The 21051-nt window shown below is 50.2% G+C and overlaps 1 protein-coding gene across 1 annotated transcript in view; it reads left to right on the top strand.

The window, feature by feature from the left end:
* The window catches only part of LOC147091127 (dynein axonemal heavy chain 2-like), a 141610-nt gene that overhangs the window by 86528 nt on the left and 34031 nt on the right, over window positions 1-21051 (top strand). The window contains exons 26-29 of the mRNA XM_085977168.1: window positions 9457-9613; window positions 13689-13771; window positions 18164-18344; window positions 19888-20026. Of these exons, the coding sequence (XP_085833294.1) occupies window positions 9457-9613; window positions 13689-13771; window positions 18164-18344; window positions 19888-20026 (560 nt within the window). The remainder of the gene's footprint in view (window positions 1-9456; window positions 9614-13688; window positions 13772-18163; window positions 18345-19887; window positions 20027-21051) is intronic.

Below are 21051 nucleotides of genomic sequence, written 5' to 3'. Positions count from 1 at the left end.
GCCGACCCCACCCCGACCCCCGACTCCCCGCCGACCCCCACCCCCGACAAATTTCCCAGTCTTATAAAATACCTTCTGAAATCCGAAATTTTCCGAAAACCGAAACACGGCTGGTCCTGAGGTTTTCGGATAAAGGATAGTCTACCTGTATTTAAAAAAAGAAAGACTTACATTTCCGCAGCACCCTCCACAACGTACCCAAGCTCTTTACAGCCAATGAAGTACTTTTTGAAGTGTGGTCACTGGTGTAATGTGGGAAAGGGAGGATGTTTCCCACTGGCTGAGGGGCCTAGAACGAGGGGTCACAGTCTCAGGATACGGGGTAGGACATTTAGGATTGAGAGGAGGAGAAATTTCTTCACTCAGAGGGTGGTGAACCTGTGGAATTCTCTGCCCCAGAAGGCTGTGGAGGCCAAGTCACTGAATATATTTAAGAAGGAGATAGATAGATTTCTAGACACAAAAGGCATCAAGGGTGTAGTGTCCGTGTGTTGATAGAGACACTGGAGACAGGAGTTGGTTCATAGGTGTTTACTAAGCAAAGTCTGGAGGGGTACTAACGGATATAACACAATATACAGGCTTATATAGCCCGAGTGGCCATTACCGGCATTACAGCACACATGGGGCTCTTAAAGGCACATACACTACAATTCCTCCCCTTTTAGCTAACCAGTACATCATATTTTAAGTAATTATTAATTACATGTTATAAGAAAAATAATATACACATTGCTGTGTCTCTCTGGAGGCTTCCTGACTCGGTCTGGATAACGCCTCGGTGGTGTAGTCGTTTCTGGTGGTGTAGTAGGTTCTTTTGGCAAGGCTGATTCGGCTTGAATGCCAGTGTCGGGTTCATCGGGTTCCAGTATAACCGGATCGGAGGTAGATATGGGTATCTCTACTTCATCGTTCAGCGTATAGAGTTGTGGTGTAGGTTGTCCCTTTTCGGATGACTCTATGATTTGGTCAGCATGGCGCCTTATTATGCTTTCTCCGATGTCCACGGTATACATCAGTGGTCCTAGTCGTGTGCAGATAGTTCCAGGCTGCCATTTCTCGGTACGGTAGTCCCGGGCCAAAACTTGTTGACCTATCTGGAAGGTTCTAGTTGGCCTTTCATTCATGCCTTGAAACTGCCGGTTCTCCACGTCCCTTCTGATGTTGGGCTTGACCAAATCCAGCCGGCATCTTAGGTTTCTATTGAAGAACATCATGGCGGGAGTTTGGTTGGTAACCATATGTGTTGCATTCCTGTATGCGAACAAGAAGTTATCCACCTTGTGCTGAAGTTTTATGTCTTCATTACCCATGGCCTTTATGGCCTTCTTGAAGGCCTGGACAAACCTTTCAGCCAATCCATTGGTGGCGGGATGGTATGGGGCGGACGTGTAGTGCTTAACCCCATTGTTTTTTAAGAACTTCCTGAATTCTTCGGACACAAATTGCGGTCCATTATCAGAACAGATCTGTTCCGGCAGCCCATTCCTGGCAAATATGGTCCTTAATACTGTGATGGTTTTTCCCGTGGTGGTGGAGGACATCTTTATTACCTCCGGCCACTTGGAGTGTGCATCAACCGCGATTAAGAACATTGAGTCCATAAATGGACCAGCAAAGTCGATGTGTACCCTTTGCCAGGGAGATGAGGGCCACTCCCATGGATGTAGAGGGGCTTGTGGTGGAGCGTTTTGGACCTTCTGGCATCCTAGGCAGCTCTTGGTCATTTCTTCGATGTCTGCATTGATACCTGGCCACCATACAAACGCCCTGGCTAGGTTCTTCATTTTCACTCCACCCAGATGCCCCTCGTGAAGCTCCTTTAGCACTTTATCCTGGAGTTTGGGTGGAATCACCACTCTGGATCCACACATCAAGGTTCCTCGGCACACTGACAGCTGTTCTCTTCTTTGCGAGAAGGCTGGCAACAGTGGTTCGCCATGTGCTGCCCATCCCTTCATTGTTAAATCGTAGACCCATGAGAGAGTCGGGTCATTTCTCGTTTCCCTTTCAATGGCAGAATTTGTTACTGGTAGACATTCCACTATGGTAGAGTGGAACATCTCCACTGGGTCTACTGTAGGTGCCTCTTCTACCGTTGGCAACGGTAGGCGCGATAAACCGTCAGCATTCCCATGCTGTTTTGATCCTTTGTATTCTATGTTGTATTGGTGTGCCCCTAGAAAAAGGGACCACCTCTGTAGCCTTTGCGCTGTCATAATGGGAACACCCTTTTTAGGGTTGAATATGGAGATGAGGGGTTGATGGTCAGTCAACAAGGTAAATTTTTGTCCGTGTAGGTAATGGTTGAATTTCTTCACTCCCCATACCAGGCTGAGTGCTTCCCTGTCGATTTGGGCATAGTTACGCTCAGCTGAGTTCAGTGAGCGTGACGCAAAAGCTATCGGCCGTTCCGAGCCATCAGGGAATTTATGCGATAATACTGCTCCTATGCCGTAAGGGGATGCATCGCACGCCAGTCTGATTGGCAGTGATGGGTTGTAATGAGCCAAAACTTCTTCGGATGTGATTAAGCCTTTGCATTTATGGAAGGCACGTTTACAGTCTTCGTTCCATTTCCAAATTACTCCTGTTTGTAGCAGTTCATTAAGAGGGTGCAGAAGAGTTGATAAGTTCGGTAAAAATTTATGATAGTAATTTATTAATCCCAGGAACGACCTTAATTGTGAAACATTTTCAGGTGCTGGGGCTTTTATGACCGCTTCAATTTTTTCAGGTGACTTATGCAACCCTTCCTTATTTATGACGTGGCCACAATATGATATTTGATTTCGGAAAAATTCGCACTTGGGGTGATTTGCTCGTAGCCCCGTTCTCTCAGCCTAGTGAGCACCTGCTCCAAATTGGCAAGGTGCTCGTTGTCGTTTTCTCCTGTTACAAGGATGTCGTCCAGGTAGCATTGAGTCCCCGGAATCCCTTGGAGGACTTGCTCCATAGCTCTTTGCCAGATAGCTGGAGCGGATGCTACTCCGAAAACTAGTCGATTGTACTGGTACAGAGCTTTGTGTGTATTTATCGTGAGATATTTTTTAGAGGCCTCTTCAACCTCCATCTGTAGATATGCCTGTGCCAAGTCAATTTTGGTGAAACGTTTCTCTCCGGATAGTGAGGCGAAAATATCTTCTACTGTACCGTGTGAAGGACCGGGTTTACAGTCACCTTGAAGTCTCCACAGATGCGAATTTTTCTCTGTTCTTCAGATTTATCATTCTTCAATGCTTTCTTCATGACTGGGACGATGGGTGTTGCCCACTCGCTCCAATCTATTTTAGATAATACGCCTGCCTTTTCCAAATTCTCCAGCTCTGCCTCGACTGCTGGACGAATTGCGTATGGCACTGGTCTTGCCTTAAAAAACTTGGGAATTGCTGCATCTTCCACTTTTATTGAGGCAGTGATGCCTTTCAAGGTTCCTAGTTTCTCTTGAAACACTTCCTTGGCGTTGGCCAAGATGTCTTTTAATCGTTCAGGTATGACGTCATCATCATTTTTTTCCTTACTGGTCACCGTCAGTGCCTGAATGGAGTGCCAGTCTAAACGTATTTTCCTGATCCATTCACGTCCCAACAGCGGTGGACCACCATCTTGTAGAACGTATTAATACAACTTCTGTATTTCCTTGCCGTTGTATACAACAGGCACCCTTATTTTTCCTTTGGGGTATACTTTCTGCCCCGTATATGTTTTCAAGATAATGGATGTGTCTTTTAAAGGTATATGCGGAAATAGCCGCTCGTAATCCCGTCGATTTATGACAGTCAGAGCTGATCCTGTATCTAGCTCTATTTTAACTGGGGACCCTGCTATTGTGAGGGTAACCCAAATGGTCTGGTAATCTTCTTTGGCAATTACATTATGTAATTTGAGAGAGCTTAGTCTCTTGTTCCCGGAGTCGCTATCGCTCTTCTGGTCTTCGGAGCTACTGTCCGTCATCATTTGTACCTTTCTGTGCTTTTCCTTATTGATTCTTTTCCTGTTAGTGGACTTTTTGTTTCCAGATCGGCACACACGTGTAATGTGTCCCATCTTTCCGCATTGCCTGCATGCTTTGTCCTTGAACCAGCAGTCCCTCTGGTCATGGGTGGATCTGCCGCAGCGATAACATCTCTCGAAACCCCGTGTCATTTCATGGGTGCCGAAGTCCTGTGGCCTTTGCTGTATCTCTGCAGCTCCTCTTGCACTGAAAGCTTTTATAAATATATCAAAAGGAAAAGACTGGTGAAAACCAAAGTTGGTCCATTGCAGTCAGATACGGGGGAATATATAATGGGAAATAAGGAAATGGCAGATCAACTAAATGCATACTTTGGGTCAGTCTTTACGAAGGAAGACACAAAAAACCTCCCTGGGATATCGGGAAAAATAGGGACATTGGCAAAGGAGGAACTGACGCAAATCAATATCTCTAAGGATATGGTGTTAAGGAAGCTAAAGGGATTGAAGGTGGACAAATCCCCAGGGCCTGATAACATGCATCCTAGGGTACTGAAGGAGGTGGCCCTAGAGATAGCGGATGCACTAAGGATGATTTTTCAGAATTCATTAGACTCGGGAACAGTGCCGATGGATTGGAGGGTAGCTAACGTTACCCCACTATTCAAAAAGGGGGGTAGGGAAAAAGCAGGTAATTACAGACCTGTAAGCCTTACATCAGTTGTGGGCAAAATGCTGGAGTCCATCATTAAGGATGAAATAGCGGAGCACTTAGCAAATGGGGACAGGATAGGACAGAGTCAACATGGATTTACAAAGGGTAAATCGTGCTTGACTAATCTATTGGAATTTTTTGAGGGAGTAACTGGTAGAATAGATGGGGGAGAGCCAGTAGATGTGGTGTACCTGGACTTCCAAAAGGCCTTCGATAAGGTCCCACATAAAAGATTAGCATGGAAAATTGAGGCTCATGGGATAAAGGGGAAAGTTTTGGCGTGGATAGGGAACTGGCTGTCAGATAGAAAACAGAGAGTTGGAATAAACGGCTCATTTTCTGAATGGCAGGCAGTAACAAGTGGGGTACCACAGGGATCTGTCCTGGGCCCCCAGCTGTTCACAATTTACATTAATGACCTGGATCAGGGAGTCGGATGCAGCATTTCCAAATTTGCAGACGACACTAAACTAGGAGGTGGGGTGGGCTCAGAGGAAGAGACCAGGAAGCTCCAGAGCGATTTGGACAGACTGGGCGATTGGGCGGATAAATGGCAGATGCACTATAATGTGGACAAGTGCGAAGTTATCCACCTTGGGTGCAGGAACGGGAGGGCAAATTATTATTTAAATGGCAATAGATTGGGAGAGGGGGAAGTACAGAGAGACCTGGGTGTTCTTGTACACCAGTCACTGAAGGCGAGCATGCAGGTGCAACAGGCGGTCAAGAAGGCAAACGGTATGCTGGCCTTCATAGCAAAAGGGTTAGAATACAGGAACAGGGATACCTTGCTGCAGCTGTACAGGGCACTGGTGAGACCACACCTCGAGTACTGTGTACAGTTTTGGTCGCCTCATCTGAGGAAGGATGTTCTTGCCATGGAGGGGGTGCAGCGGCGATTCACCAGGCTGATACCAGGAATGGCGGGAATGACCTATGAGGAGAGACTATGTAGTTTAGGGATGTACACACTGGAGTTTAGAAGATTGAGAGGGGACATCATAGAAGTGTATAAAATTCTGACAGGTCTAGACAGACTGGATGCAGAAGGAATGTTTCCCTTGGCGGGTGAGAACAGAACTAGAGGACATAATTTAAGGATAAGGGCTAAACCATTTAGGACAGAGATGAGGGGGAATTTCTTCACTCAGAGAGTGGTGAACCTGTGGAACTCATTGCCACAGAGGGCAGTGTACGCCAGCTCATTAAATATATTTAAGAGGGAATTAGATATATTTCTACGGGCAAAAGGGGTTAAGGGTTACGGAGAGAAGGCGGGGACGGGATACTGAATTAAAGGATCAGCCATGATCTCATTAAATGGCGGAGCAGGCACGAAGGGCCGAATGGCCTACTCCTGCTCCTATCTTCTATGTATCTATGTATCTATGAAAGCCTTGTCCAGTGTTAAATCTTTCTCAGAAAATAGCCTTTTTTGTGTTTCTACACTTAGGGGACCGCAGACGAATTTGTCTCGCAGAGAATCTGCCAGTCCTGCCTCGAATTGGCAGTGTAGGGTGTCAACAATCTCCTTAAAATTCTTGTCCATCGGTTCGGCTGGAGTGATTAAGTTTCGTAACAGCTTGTATGTCTTTGCGCCCATTAGATCCAGAAGTACTGAAGCTTTTTTCTCATCTTCTATTCCATTTGCGGTGCAATATACCTCCACTGTTTCCACATATGTGGTCCAATCCTCTATCTCGTTATCAAAAGCATCAATATTGCCAGACTTAGGCATTTTAGAAAAGATATGGCGCTTCCCGCGCTTTTCTTTCTTTTCTGCAGAAAAGATATGGCGCTTCCCGCGCTTTCCCGCCGCTGCTGCCGATGACAACGCTGTTTCCCGCGGTTTCCGTTTTTATTTATTTATTTATTTACAGTTGGGGACTCGTTCCCGCCGGACTTTCTCTCTAGGCCTGAAAGCCGACCTGCTTGCAGCGCCGGCTGTCTCCCGAGTGCTCCCTCCCCGTCTGTTATTGCTTGCCTCCGATTTCGCTGCTTGTCCCAGCTGTAGAGTCTGCCGCTGGAGCCCCAGCCTGACGCTCAGGAAGGATTAGCGCAGTACCTACCACCAGCTTGGCCAGCTGGTGAAACAACAGCTTCTTTCACTTCTTGATTCTTCTGGACGCTGGAGGAATCGATGTCCTTGAGGTGCTGCCGAATTGCAGGTAAGTCCGTTTCCACTTCGTCGCCACTGTAGTGTCCGTGTGTTGATAGAGACACTGGAGGCAGGAGTTGGTTCATAGGTGTTTACTAAGCAAAGTCTGGAGGGGTACTAACGGATATAACACAATATACAGGCTTATATAGCCCGAGTGGCCATTACCGGCATTACAGCACATATGGGGCTCTTAAAGGCACATACACTACAAAGGGGTATGGGGAGAGAGCGATAATATGGTATTGAGATAGAGGATCAGCCATGATCATATTGAATGGCGGAGCAGGCTTGAAGGGCCAAATGGCCGACTCCTGCTCCTATATTTCTATGTTTCTAAACGTGGCAGCCAACTTGTGCACAGCAAGCTCCCACAAACAGATTGGGAGAAGGGGAAGTGCAACGAGACCTGGGCGTCCTTGTGCACCAGTCGCTGAAGGTAAGCATGCAGGTGCAGCAGGCAGTTAAGAAGGCAAATGGTATGTTGGCCTTAGTAGCGAGAGGGTTCGAGTACAGGAGCAAGGATGTCTTGCTGCAGTTGTACACCTTGAGTATTGTGTGCAGTTTTGGTCGCCTTATCTGAGGAAGGATGTTCTTGCCATGGAGGGAGTGCAGCGAAGATTCACCAGACTGATACCTGGGATGGCAGGAATGACGTATGAGGAAAGATTGGGTCGATTGGGCTTATACTCGCTGGAGTTTAGAAGAATGAGAGGGGATCTCATCGAAACTTATAAAATTCGAACAGGACTAGACAGACTAGATGCAGGAAGGATGTTCCCGATGGCGGGGAGTCCAGAACCAGGGGTCACAGTCTAAGGATAAGGGGTAAGCCATTTAGGACTGAGATGAGGAGGAATTTCTTCACCCAGAGAGTGGTGAACCTGTGGAATTCTCTACCACAGAAGGCAGTTGAGGCCAATTCATTAAATATATTCAAGAAGGAGTTGGATATATTTCTTAAGGCTAAAGGGATCAAGGGATATGGGGAGAAGGCAGGGACAGGGTACTGAGTTTGGATGATCAGCCATGATCTCATTAAATGGCGGAACAGGCTCGAGGGGCCGAATGGCCGACTCCTGCTCCTATCTTCTATGTAACAGCAATGTGATAATGTCCAGGTAATCTGTTTTATTGATGTTGGTTGATATTGGCCCAGGACACCGAGGAGAACTCCCTCGCTCTTCATCGAAATAGTGGCTGTGGGATCTTTTACATCCACCTGAGAGGGCAGATGGCGCATCAGATTAGTGTTTCATCTGAAAGGCGGCACCTCCGACAATGCAACGCTCCCTCAGTGCCGCCCCTCCGACAGTGCAGCGCTCCCTCAGTACTGCCCCTCCGACAGTGCGGCGCTCCCTCAGTACTGCGCCTCCGACAGTGCGGCGCTCCCTCAGTACTGCCCCTCCGACAGTGCGGCGCTCCCTCAGTACCGCCCCTCCGACAGTGCGGCGCTCCCTCAGTACCGCCCCTCCGACAGTGCGGCGCTCCCTCAGTACCGCCCCTCCGACAGTGCGGCGCTCCCTCAGTACTGCCCCTCCGACAGTGCGGCGCTCCCTCAGTACTGTCCCTCCGACAGTGCGGCGCTCCCTCAGTACTGCCCCTCCGACAGTGCGGCGCTCCCTCAGTACTGCCCCTCCGACAGTGCGGCGCTCCCTCAGTACTGCCCCTCCGACAGTGCGGCGCTCCCTCAGTACTGCCCCTCCGACAGTGCGGCGCTCCCTCAGTACTGCCCCTCCGACAGTGCGGCGCTCCCTCAGTACTGCCCCTCCGACAGTGCGGCGCTCCCTCAGTACTGCCCCTCCGACAGTGCGGCGCTCCCTCAGTACTGCCCCTCCGACAGTGCGGCGCTCCCTCAGTACTGCCCCTCCGACAGTGCGGCGCTCCCTCAGTACTGCCCCTCCGACGGTGCGGCGCTCCCTCAGTACTGCCCCTCCGACGGTGCGGCGCTCCCTCAGTACTGCCCCTCCGACGGTGCGGCGCTCCCTCAGTACTGCCCCTCCGACGGTGCGGCGCTCCCTCAGTACTGCCCCTCCGACGGTGCGGCGCTCCCTCAGTACTGCCCCTCCGACGGTGCGGCGCTCCCTCAGTACTGCCCCTCCGACGGTGCGGCGCTCCCTCAGTACTGCCCCTCCGACGGTGCGGCGCTCCCTCAGTACTGCCCCTCCGACAGTGCGGCGCTCCCTCAGTCCTGCCCCTCCGACAGTGCGGCGCTCCCTCAGTACTGCCCCTCCGACAGTGCGGCGCTCCCTCAGTCCTGCCCCTCCGACAGTGCGGCGCTCCCTCAGTACTGCCCCTCCGACAGTGCGGCGCTCCCTCAGTACTGCCCCTCCGACAGTGCGACGCTCCCTCAGTACCGCCCCTCCGACAGTGTGGCGCTCCCTCAGTACCGCCCCTCCGACAGTGCGGCGCTCCCTCAGTACCGCCCCTCCGACAGTGCGGCGCTCCCTCATTACTGCCCCTCCGACAGTGCGGCGCTCCCTCAGTACTGCCCCTCCGACAGTGCGGCGCTCCCTCAGTACTGCCCCTCCGACAGTGCGGTGCTCTCTCCCCAAGCTGCTTCCCCTCTGCCTTTATTGAAGTAGCGTTGAAACTGGTTGTTGATTTCCTTCCTGTTACTAACTTTCAGACACTGGAATAGCATCAAGGATGAGGTGCAGAAAATGTTTGACCAAACTAGCGATGATTTCACCCTGGAGAAGATCATTGAGCTGGGCTTGGAGCAACACGCAGACGCAATCAGCACCATCTCATCCGCTGCCAGCAAGGAGCTCTCCATTGAAATGGTAGGGGCAGCAACACGGCGTGCAAACCACTTCTAGCTGGCCCGGCTCTACTCTGTGCAGGGCCATATAACATCAACAAGCCCCCCGCCCTCGTACTCCTCACCTCCACGTGTGATGAGCCTTGCACCCGAGTGCCAGTGATGGTGACTCTTCAGCGGCTCACACCAGTGGGTAAATCAACTTTCCGCTGTCCGACTGAGCCAGCAGGTGCCCTCGTTCAATCCCCTGGTCTTTGTTGAGTTAGCAGCGGTCTGGGGGTAGACGAAGGGTTCTGGGCTCAAAGAAGAAACGAGAAAGTTTGGCCAGGCCTCCAGCTCCTGATCTCGATTCAAAAATCCCCACTTGAAACATGATCGAGATGGGCGCGATGCCCTCCATGTGCGAATATCCCATCGTCACTTGGCGGGTAATTTCTTCGGAGTTCGTCCTGCCAGCAGGGGGCGCCTGAATATTCCGAATCGCACTTGCCCGTGGCCAAGCCTCTTCACTGCTATCATGGACTCCAGCAAACTGCCCCCTTGACTGACCAGGGCAATGGTTGTGGTGGTTGGTGGTCAATCATCACAGCCCTAGGACATCACTGCAGGAGTTCCTCAGGGCAGTGTCCTAGGCCCAACCATCTTCAACTGCTTCATCAATGACCTTCCCTCCAACATAAGGTCAAAAATGGGGATGTTCGCTGATGACTGCACGGTGTTCAGTGCCATTCACAATTCCTCAGATAATGAAGCAGTCCATGCCCACATGCACCAAGACCTGGACGACAGTCAGGCTTGGACTGATAAGTGGCAGGTAACATTCGCGCCACACAAGTGCCAGGCAATGACTATCTCCAACAAGCAAGAGTCTAACCACCACCCCTTGACATTCAACGGCATTACCATCGCCGAATCCCCCACCATCAACATCCTGGGGGTCACCATTAACCAGAAACTTAACTGGACCAGCCACATAAATACTGTGGCTGCAAGAGCAGGTCAGAGGCTGGGTATTCTGCGGCGAGTGTCTCACCTCCTGACTCCCCAAAGCCTTTCCACCATTTACAAGGCACAAGTCAGGAGTGTGATGGAATACTCTCCACTTGCCTGGATGAGTGCAGCTCCAACAACACTCAAGAAGCTCGACACCATTCAGGATAAAGCAGCCGCTTGATTGTCACCCCATCCACCACCTTAAACATTCACTCCCTCCACCACTGGTGTACCGTGGCTGCAGTGTGTACCATCTACAAGATGCACTGCAGCAACTCGCCAAGGCTTCTTCGGCAGCACCTCCCAAACCCGCGACCTCTTCCACCTAGAAGGACAAGGGCAGCAGGCGCATGGGAACACCACCAGCTCCAAGTTCCCCTCCAAGTCACACACCATCCTGACTTGGAAATATATCGCCGTTCCTTCATCGTCGCTGGGTCAAAATCCTGGAACTCCCTCCCTAACAGCACTGTGGGAGCACCTTCACCACACGGACTGCAGCGGTTCAAGAAGGCGGCTCACCACCACCTTCTCAAGGGGCAACTAGGGATGGGCAATAAATGCCGGCCTCGCCAGCGACGCCCACATCCCAGGAACGAATAAAAAAAAAAATGGTCAGAAGTCCGGATGGATTGCATCCACGCATTTTAAAAGAATCTAGGGAAGAGATAGCAGAGGCATTACTACACATATTTAATAATTTGTTAGAAAAAGGTGTAGTGCCAGAGGAATATTTATATTTAAGAAGGAGGATAGAACATGTCCAGGGAATAATAGACCATCGGTGGTAGGAAAAATAATGGAATCCGTACTTAAAGAGAAAATAGAAGAACATCTAGAAACCAAAAGCACAGTAATGAATAGTCAGCATGGATTTCAAAAGACAAAGGCCTAGAAATTCAGTGGGCTGCGCCACCAGTTAGCGCCTAAAGAGGGCACTCAGTGGCTTTAGCGCCACTGACCACGCCTCCCGCGATATTTAGCTGGGGCGCTAATGGCGGCGTTAGCCTGTTGCGCTGCGCCGCCACCGATGACATCATCGGTGTGCGCAGCGCCCCGCTACCGCCCCGATCTCGATATTCGGTAGCACCCGCCTCTAGCGCCATTCGCAACTCGCGCCCGGTTCACGGGGCCTACCTGTGGCGGCAGTGGCGCAAATTAAGGTGGAGGTGCGGGGCGGCCGTTTTTTTCGGCGGCCGCCTGCCAGCACCTCCGTCCCTGGCCTCCTGATCTCCCCCCGCGACAGTGCCGGCTGTTTTCCGAGAGCCCGGCACTTCTCCTCGGTGCCGGGCTCTATTGCCGGCACTCGCGATCTCCGATCGCGCTGGTGCAGGCCCCTCCCCCTCAGGAATGGGAGGAAGGCCTGCAGTACCGCAGCGCGCTGTGCCGCAGCGGCACGTTGCGCTGCGATATTCAGTTTCAGCGCCTCGAGCCGCGCCCTGTGTCCCTCTTGGGGCGCTCAAGCTGAATTTCCGGCGGTCGCTGCTGCTCCGATCGCTGCGCTAATTCCGGCGCCCAGGCGAGCTTGGCGCCCCGTTTACGGCTCCACCAAATTTCTCCCCCAAAGCCTTGCTTGACCAAACTCATTGAATTTTTTGAAGCGGTAACAGAGAGAGTAGACAATGGTAATGCAGTCGATGTAATTTATCTAGATTTTCAAAAGGCCTTCGATAAGGTACCACATAATAGACTGATGAACAAGGTCAGAGAATGCGGAGTCAGGGGACAAGTTGCAGAATGGATTGCTGGCTGGCCTCAGGACAGAAAGCAGAGAGTCGGGGTAAAGGGGAGCTATTCCCAGTGGCAGAAGGTGGGTAGTGGTGTTCCACAAGGATCAGCGCTGGGACCACTGCTGTTCACAATTTACATCAACAATTTAAACTTTGGAATCAAAAACACAATTTCTAAATTTGCGGATGACACCAAATTGGGGGATAGTCAATACTGAGGAGGACTGCAACAAATTACAGGAGGACATTAATAAACTTGCAGAATGGGCATATAATTGGCAAATGAAGTTCAACACAGATAAATGTGAGTTATTACATTTTGGTAGGAAGAATAGGGAGGTCACTCATCACTTGGAGGGTGCGAGTCTAGGTGGGGTGGAGGAACAAAGGGATCTCGGAGTACAAATACACAAATCACTAAAAGCTGCGACACAGGTTAACAAGGCCATAAAAAAGCAAACCAGGCACTAGGGTTTATTTCTAGAGGGATAGAATTGAAAAGTAGGGAAGTTAAGCTAAACCTGTATCGAGCCTTGGTTAGACCACACTTGGAGCACTGCGTACAGTTCTGGTCGCCATATTATAAAAAGGATATCGAGGCACTGGAGAGGGTGCAGAGAAGATTTACAAGGATGATACCAGAAATGCGAGGGTCTACATATCAGGAAAGGATGATCAGGCTGGGTCTCTTTTCTCTTGAAAAGAGAAGGCTGAGGGGTGACCTAATAGAGGGCTTTAAAATGATGAAAGGTTTTGATAGAGTGGATACAGAGAGAATGTTTCCACTTGTGGGGAAGAGTAAAACTAGGGGCCATCAATATAAGGTAGTCACCAAGAAATCCAATGGGGAATTCAGGAGAAACTTCTTTACCCAGAGAGTGGTGAGAATGTGGAACTCGCTACCACAGGGAGTGGTTGAAGCGAATAGTATCGATGCATTTAAGGGGAGGCTGGACAAGCGTATGAGGGAGAAGGGAATAGAGGGTTACGCTGATAGAGTTAGATGAGGAAAGACGGGAGGAGGCTCGAGTGGAGCATAAACACCGGCATGGACTGGTTGGGCCGAATGGCCTGTTTCTGTGCCATATATCCGATGTAATCCTGTGTAGGTGCCAGTGTGGGCAGTTGGGGCCCACAGAAACCGTGTGCCAATGTCAGTCCGTGCCTTCAGGAGAAGGAGGGGTGGAACCTGGAGAGACTGAAGGAAGCGGCGATGCCCTGGTACAACTGATCTGGTATTTGTTTCACTGTGGGAACAGTTCCACAGCATCAGCGAGGCAGACTGGAGCTGAAAGCCTGACAACAACGCTGGAGTATTACTGACCAGCTTTCACAGTGCATTAAACTGATCATCTCTCCATCATCTCTCAACAGGCTTTGGAAGGAATGAGAAAAACATGGGAAGTTACAACTCTTGATCTTTTGCCTTACAAGGACAAAGGCCATTTTAAGCTGAGGTGGGTCCTTAACACCAACAACAACTTGTATTTATATAGCGCCTTTAACCTACTAAAACGTCCCAGGGCACTTCACAGGAGCGATTATCAAACAGAATTTGACACCGAGCCACATAGGGAGATATCAGGACAGGTGACCAAAAGCTTGGTCAAAGAGGCAGGTTTTAAGGAGCGTCCTAAAGGAGGAGAGAGAGGCGGAGAGGTTTAGGGAGGGAATTCCAGAGCTCGGGGCCTAGGCAGCTGAAGGCACGGCCGCCAATGGTGGAGCGATGGAAATCAGGGATGGACAAGAGGCCGGGATTGGAGGAGTGCACATATCTCGGGGGGTTGTGGGGCTGGAGGAGATTACAGAGATAGGGAGGGGGCGAGGGGCCATGGAGGGATTTGAACACGAGGATGAGAATTTTAAAATTGAGGCGTTGCCGGACCGGGAGCCAGTGTAGGTCAGCGAGCACAGGGACAGAAACAGAAGGGAACATCTGGAGATTGTTAACCTCCCCCCCCTCTGTCCTCCACAAATTAATGGACAGAAATCACGGGCTACCTTTTGTGGGTGTGCTCCGGGAGTTTCTGAGTAGAGAATCTCCTCTAAAGAGAGCAGAGATCAGAGCCAGGAACTCCCTGACTGTGATGTATCAGCATGAGGTTAACACAAAGTGTCCCCGTCATAGCTCCGTATCGTGTGACCTGATTGCTGGAGGCACCTGCCATAATGCAGGAGAATGTCTTCACCCAGAGAGTGGTGAGAATGTGGAACTCGCTGCCACAGGGAGTGGTTGAGGCAACTAGCATAGAGGCATCATCAGAACATAAGAAATAGGAGCAGGAGCAGGCCATTCGGCCCCTCGAGCCTGCTCCGCCATTCAATGAGATCATGGCTGATCTGATCTTGGCCTCAACTCCACTTCCCCGCCCGCTCCCCGTAACCCTCGACTCCCCTGTAGTTCAAATATCTGTCTATCTCAGCCTTGAATATACTCAATGACCCCGCCTCCACAGCTCTCTGGGGTAGAGAATTCCACAGATCCACCACCCTCTCAGAGAAGAAACTTAAATGGGCGACCCCTTATCCTGAAACTGTGACCCCTAGTTCTAGATTCCCCCATGAGGGGAAACATCCTCCCTGCATCTACCCTGAGGAAGGAGAAGCTGGATAAACACATGAGGGAGAAAGGAGTAGAAGGATATGGTGATGGGGCGAGATGAAGAGGGGTGGGAGGAGGCTCGTGTGGAGCAGAAACACCGGCACGGAGCAGATGGGCCAAATGGCCTGTTCCTGTGCTGTAAATTTCAGCGTCAATCTACATAAAAACTCTACAGTTGCCTCTCGGGAACTGCGCTGGAGACTGACCACTCCTCACCAATGTGCCCGTTAATTTTTTTCTGGGGGTGCAGTGCCTTCAAATTATTGTGCCTCCAGACCGCCGTGCAGCTTAACGGGAACATTGCTCCCCACCCCAGCCCTTCAGACTCTGCCTGAACACTTTGTAAAGAAGGACCCAGGCTGGTGTGTAGCGCACGCATACACACGCACACGCACACGCACACACACACACACTCACACACCGTCTCTCTCTCACACACACACACACACATCCCAGCTCTTGCTTGTAGCCTATTAATTTGCACAAAAAAAAAGCAGCCATACAACACAGCCAAGAAACGAAAGTCCAAAGGATGAAACGTTAAGCGGTTGTGCAAAGCCTACTACTGTAACTGATAACGGATGTTTTGCTGCTGTCTTAAGATGTTTCACATCTGAGCTTGGCCAGGTCTTGTCCACTCCCTTTAATGTGTCATTTACAGCAGCGATTTCACTGCTCGGATTAATGGCTCCCACTTCGAGCTAAGTTGTGCCTTTCATTCGAACGTGCGAACGTGCTTGATGCACGATACAGATAGCTAGCCAGTGTACTGCCAGTGCTGATGCACGCAGCACATGCAGACTAATAGCTGGCAAGTGTACTGCCAGTGCTGATGCACGCAGCATGTGCAGACTAATAGCTGGCCAGTGTACTGCCAGTGCTGATGCACGCAGCACGTGCAGACTAATAGCTGGCCAGTGTACTGCCAGTGCTGATGCACGCAGCATGTGCAGACTAATAGCTGGCCAGTGTACTGCCAGTGCTGATGCACGTAGAGGTCCCTTAGAGGATGAGACCGGGAAATTAATGGTGGGAAATATGGAGATGGCAAAAACACTGAATGAATATTTTATATCAGTCTTTACAGTAGAAGACACTAAGAATATCCCAACACTGGACAAACAGGGGGCTAAAGGGGGGGAGGAGCTAAACACGATCAAAATCACTGAGGAAGTGGTACTCGGTAAAATAATGGGACTCAAGGCAGATAAATCACCTGGACCTGATGGCTTACATCCTAGGGTCTTGAGGGAAGTGGCGGTAGGGATTGTGGATGCATTGGTAATAATTTTCCAAAACTCCCTGGACTCGGCAAAGGTCCCGGCAGACTGGAAAACTGCTAATGTAACACCCTTATTTAAACAGGGCAGTAGACAGAAGGCTGGAAACTATAGACCGGTTAGCCTAACATCTGTGGTAGGTAAAATTTTGGAGTCCATTATTAAGGAGACAGTAACAGGACATTTGGATAATCATAATTTAATAGGACAAAGTCAGCATGGTTTTATGAAGGGGAAGTCATGTTTGACAAATTTGCTGGAGTTCTTTGAGGAAGTAACATATAGGGTGGATAAAGGGGAACCAGTGGACGTAGTGTATTTAGACTTCCAGAAGGCATTTGACAAGGTGCCACACAAAAGATTATTGCTTAAGATAAAAAATCACGGGATTGGGGGTAATATTCTGGCATGGATAGAGGATTGGCTATCTAACAGAAGGCAGAGAGTTGGGAAAATGGTTCATTCTCAGACTGGCAATCAGTAACTAGTGGTGTTCCGCAGGGGTCAGTGCTGGGTCCCCAACTCTTTACAATCTATATTAACGATTTGGAGGAGGGGACCGAGTGTAACATATCAAAGTTTGCAGATGATACTAAGATGGGAGGGAAAGTAGTGAGTGAGGAGGACATAAAAAACCTGCAAGGGGACATAGACAGGCTAAGTAAGTGGGCAGAGATTTGGCAGATGGAATACAATACTGGAAAGTGTGAGGTTATGCACTTTGGCAGGAAAAATCGTAGAGCAAGTTATTATCTTAATGGCAAGAAACTGGAAAGTACTGAAGTACAAAGGGATCTGGGGGTCCTGGTGCACGAAACTCAAAAGGTTAGTATGCAGGTGCAGCAAGTGATTAAGAAGGCCAATGGCATGTTGGCTTTCATTGCTAGGGAGATAGAATATAAAAATAGGGAGGTATTGCTTCAGTTGTACAAGGTATTGGTGAGACCGCACCTGGAATACTGCGTACAGTTTTGGTGTCCATACTTAAGAAAGGACATACTTGCTCTCGAGTCAGTACAAAGAAGGTTCACTCGGTTAATCCCGGGGATGAGGGGATGGACATATGAGGAGAGGTTGAGTAGATTGGGACTCTACTCATTGGAGTTCAGAAGAATGAGAGGCGATCTTATTGAACATATAAGATTGTGAAGGGGTTGGATCGGGTGGATGCGGGGAGGATGTTCCCGATGATGGGTGAAACTAGAACTAGGGGGCATAGTCTTAGAATAAGGGGCTGCACTTTCAAAACTGAGATGAGGAGGAACTACTTCACTCAGAGGGTGGTAGGTCCATGGAATATGCTGCCCCAAAAAGCTGTAGAAGCTACATCATTACATAAATTTAAAACAGAAATAGACAGTGTCCTAGAAGTAAAGGGAATTAAGGGTTACGGGGAGCGGGCAGGAATTTGGACATGAGTCTAGGTTCGGATCGGTCATGGCCCTGTGGGTAGCGGAGCGGGCCCAGGGGCCGTGTAGCCTGATCCTGCTCCTATTTCGTGTGTCTAATTCTGTTAGATTCAGGAGATGGTTCTGTGATAGTAGATTGGTGGTTAGGATCAGATCAGCCATGATCTTATTGAATGGCGGAGCAGGCTTGAGGGGCCGATTGGCCTACTCCTGCTCCTATTTCTTATGTTCTTATGACTAATAGCTGGCCAGTGTACTGCCAGTGCTGATGCACGCAGCACGTGCAGACTAATAGCTGGGCAGTTTGTACATGCTGGCCGCAGATGCACTGCCATCTGCAAGCAGGACCGCCGGTGTCGGTGATGGAGGGGCTGCCGTTGATTTGTCGGACGCCTCCCACGCATCTAACCAGCCGGCACCCGGCTCTTGTGCGGATGCGGCCCCCCTCGAGCAATCCCTTCCGCTGCCTCCGAAGCGCCTGATTGCGAACCCACTGCCCCCTGAATGCGAGCAGCCACTCCGTTGATGCTGATAATGTTTTTTTTTATTTGTGCGCAGAGGAACCGATGAAGTCTTCCAGGCGTTGGAGGAGAACCAGCTGACGCTGTCATCCATGAAAGCCTCCCCCTATCTGAAGGCCTTCGACAAGCAGGTGGATTACTGGGAGCGCTGCCTCTCCCTCATTCTGGAGGTGATCGAGATGACCCTGACCGTACAGAGGCAGTGGCTCTACCTGGAGGTAACTGGCACCATCGCTGTCCAATCGCTGTCTGGCTAGCGCGGCTCCCGGCTGCAGCACAATCTCCCAGAATTAATACCTTGTCCCACTTCAGTAAGGGAAAGAAAAGAGAAAGAAAGGCTGGCCTTTCTGCAGCGCCTTTCACCACCTCAGGACGTCCCAAAGCGCTTCACAGCCAATGAGGCACTTTTTGAAGTCTGGTCACTGATGTAATAAAACTCACTACACACTTGGTTTGAGTATAAAGCAAGGCTTTAATCAACTTGTTTCAGAACATGGAGGTCTAGTTGTACTTCACTAGCTCCTTGTCTAACAAAATGTCCCTGGACAAGCTGGGCCCACGCCCGAGTATTTATACTCCTTGGACAGCGCCACCAGCTGGCTATCCAGCGTTATTTCATGAATAGTTTCTTGATGAATGATGAGATTTATAACAGTCACTGTTGTAATGTAGGAAACGGGGCAGCCAATTTGCGCACAACAAGCTCCCACACACAGCAATGTGATAATGGGCAGACAATCTGTTTTTGGTGATGTTGGTTGAGGGATAAATATTGGCCCCAGGACACCAGGGAGAACTCCCCCCCTGCTCTTCTTTGAAATAGTGGCCGTGGGATCTTTTACGTCCACCTGAGGGGGCAGACGGGGGCCTCGGGTTAACGTCTCATTTGCAAGACAGTTGGATCAATTTCTGTGCTGCTCACAGTCGGGAATTGGAACCCTTCCGCTTTCGGTACCAGGCGCCAGTATAGCGCGAGCTTATTGCGGAGAAGAACTCTGACATGAATCAACTGAGCGGCCTGCGGGTGGTGCTGTCCAGGGAGAGTATAAATACTCGGGCACGGGCCCAGCTTGCGCAGGGACATCCTCAACAGGAACTAGTTAAGGACACAACTAGACCTCCATGTTGTAAAACAGTTGATTGAAGCTTTGTTTAATGCTTAGACCGAGTGCCAGGTAGTTTTCTTACATCAAACTCCCTGTACCAATATCCTCCAGTCCAACAAACAAGGAGGAATTCCTCTCGTCGCAAAATCATAAGACACGTGTCATGAATCTTATCATGACTCATGAAGTAACACTGGGCGGCCAGCTGGTGGCGCCGTCCAAGGAGTATAAATACTCGGGCGTGGGCCCAGCTTGCTCAGGATATTTCTGTAACCAGGAACTAGTGATGTAACTAGAATCTCATGGTTGTGAAACAGTTGATTAAAGCCTTGTTCTATACTCAAACCAAGGGCTCAGTAGTCTACGTGCCGAGTTCATTTTTATACTGTGTGTAACAGTTTGCTGCCGGTATGGAGAGGCAGTTTACACTGATTGATAGAGGAATACCAGGTTTGGTACTGAGCCGTACAGACCGTGAAGGTCCCAGGCTAGTTTCCCCCATCTGTATTCCATTCATTGATCGCTGCCGTCGGGTGACGGGAATGGTGAGCCCCGCCAAAGTCCCAGCGCCATCAGGAGAGAGGAGGGGAGGCAACTGGAAACCAGTGATGATGTGTGACAAGGGCCTGGGGTTTTTGTTTTGTTTTTGCTGCAGAATATATTCCTCGGCGAGGACATCCGAAAACAGCTTCCCCGAGAGTCAGCAGAGTTCGACAGCATCGACGCACAATGGAAGATCATAATGCACCGTCTGGTCCGCGAACCCAACGCCCTTAAAGGAACCCATTACCCAGGTACGTTCAGTTCTGAGCCCCGCACCTCAGGAAGGATATCTCGGCCTCGGAGGGGGAGCAGCGCAGATTCACCAGAATGATACCCGGGGCTAAAAGGGTTAAATTCCGAGGCCAGGTTGCACAGACTGGGCTTGTGTTCCCTCGAGTTTAGAAGATTAAGGGGTGATCTAATCGAGGTGTTGAAGATGATTAAAGGAGTTGATCGGGTGGAGAGAGAGAAACTATTTCCTCTGGTGGGAGAGCCCAGAACAAGGGGGCACAACCTTAAAATTAGAGCCAGGCCGTTCAGGGGTGATGTCAGGAAGCACTTCTTCACACAAAGGGGGGTGGAAATCTGGAACTCTCGCCCCCAAAAAGCTGTCGAGGCCGGGGGTCAATTGGAAATTTCAAAACCGAGATTGATAGATTTTTGTTGGGTAAGGGGGTATTAAGGGTTACGGAACCGAGGCGGGTAGATGGAGTTAAGGTACAGATCAGCCCTGAGCTCATTGAATGGCGGAACAGGCTCGAGGGGCTGAATGGCCTCCTGCTGTTGCTATGAAAGGGGGACTGCCACCTCTGGTGCTCTGCACTCAGTGCTATGCAGAGACTCCTGCTGGCTGTGCATGTCGGGCCAGGACAGGATCAGACATAGAAACATAGAAGATAGGAGCAGGAGTCGGCCATTCGGCCCCTCGAGCCTGCTCCGCCATTCAATGAGATCATGGCTGATCATCCAAATTCAGTACCCTGTCCCTGCTTTCTCCCCATATCCCTTGATCCCTTTAGCCTTAAGAAATATATCCAACTCCTTCTTGAATATATTTAATGAATTGGCCTCCACTGCCTTCTGTGGTAGAGAATTCCACAGGTTCACCACTCTCTGGGTGAAGAAATTCCTCCTCATCTCAGTCCTAAATGGCTAACATGGTCAGATATCCTGCTGCTCCTCGCTGCCAATGTGCATGCTTTAAGGATGAGGACTCGGGCAGGGTCCCAGAGAGCTACCAGCTCCCCTGGAACTGCACCCCAGCAAGATTCAGTGC

Source organism: Somniosus microcephalus, unplaced genomic scaffold, assembly GCF_052327205.1.
Source record: "Somniosus microcephalus isolate GS21.2 unplaced genomic scaffold, FLI_Smic_1.0 unresolved_chr4, whole genome shotgun sequence".
Taxonomy (NCBI): domain Eukaryota; kingdom Metazoa; phylum Chordata; class Chondrichthyes; order Squaliformes; family Somniosidae; genus Somniosus; species Somniosus microcephalus.
The sequence above is the reverse complement of the archived record's forward strand: the minus strand, read 5'-3'. Positions and strand labels throughout refer to the sequence as shown.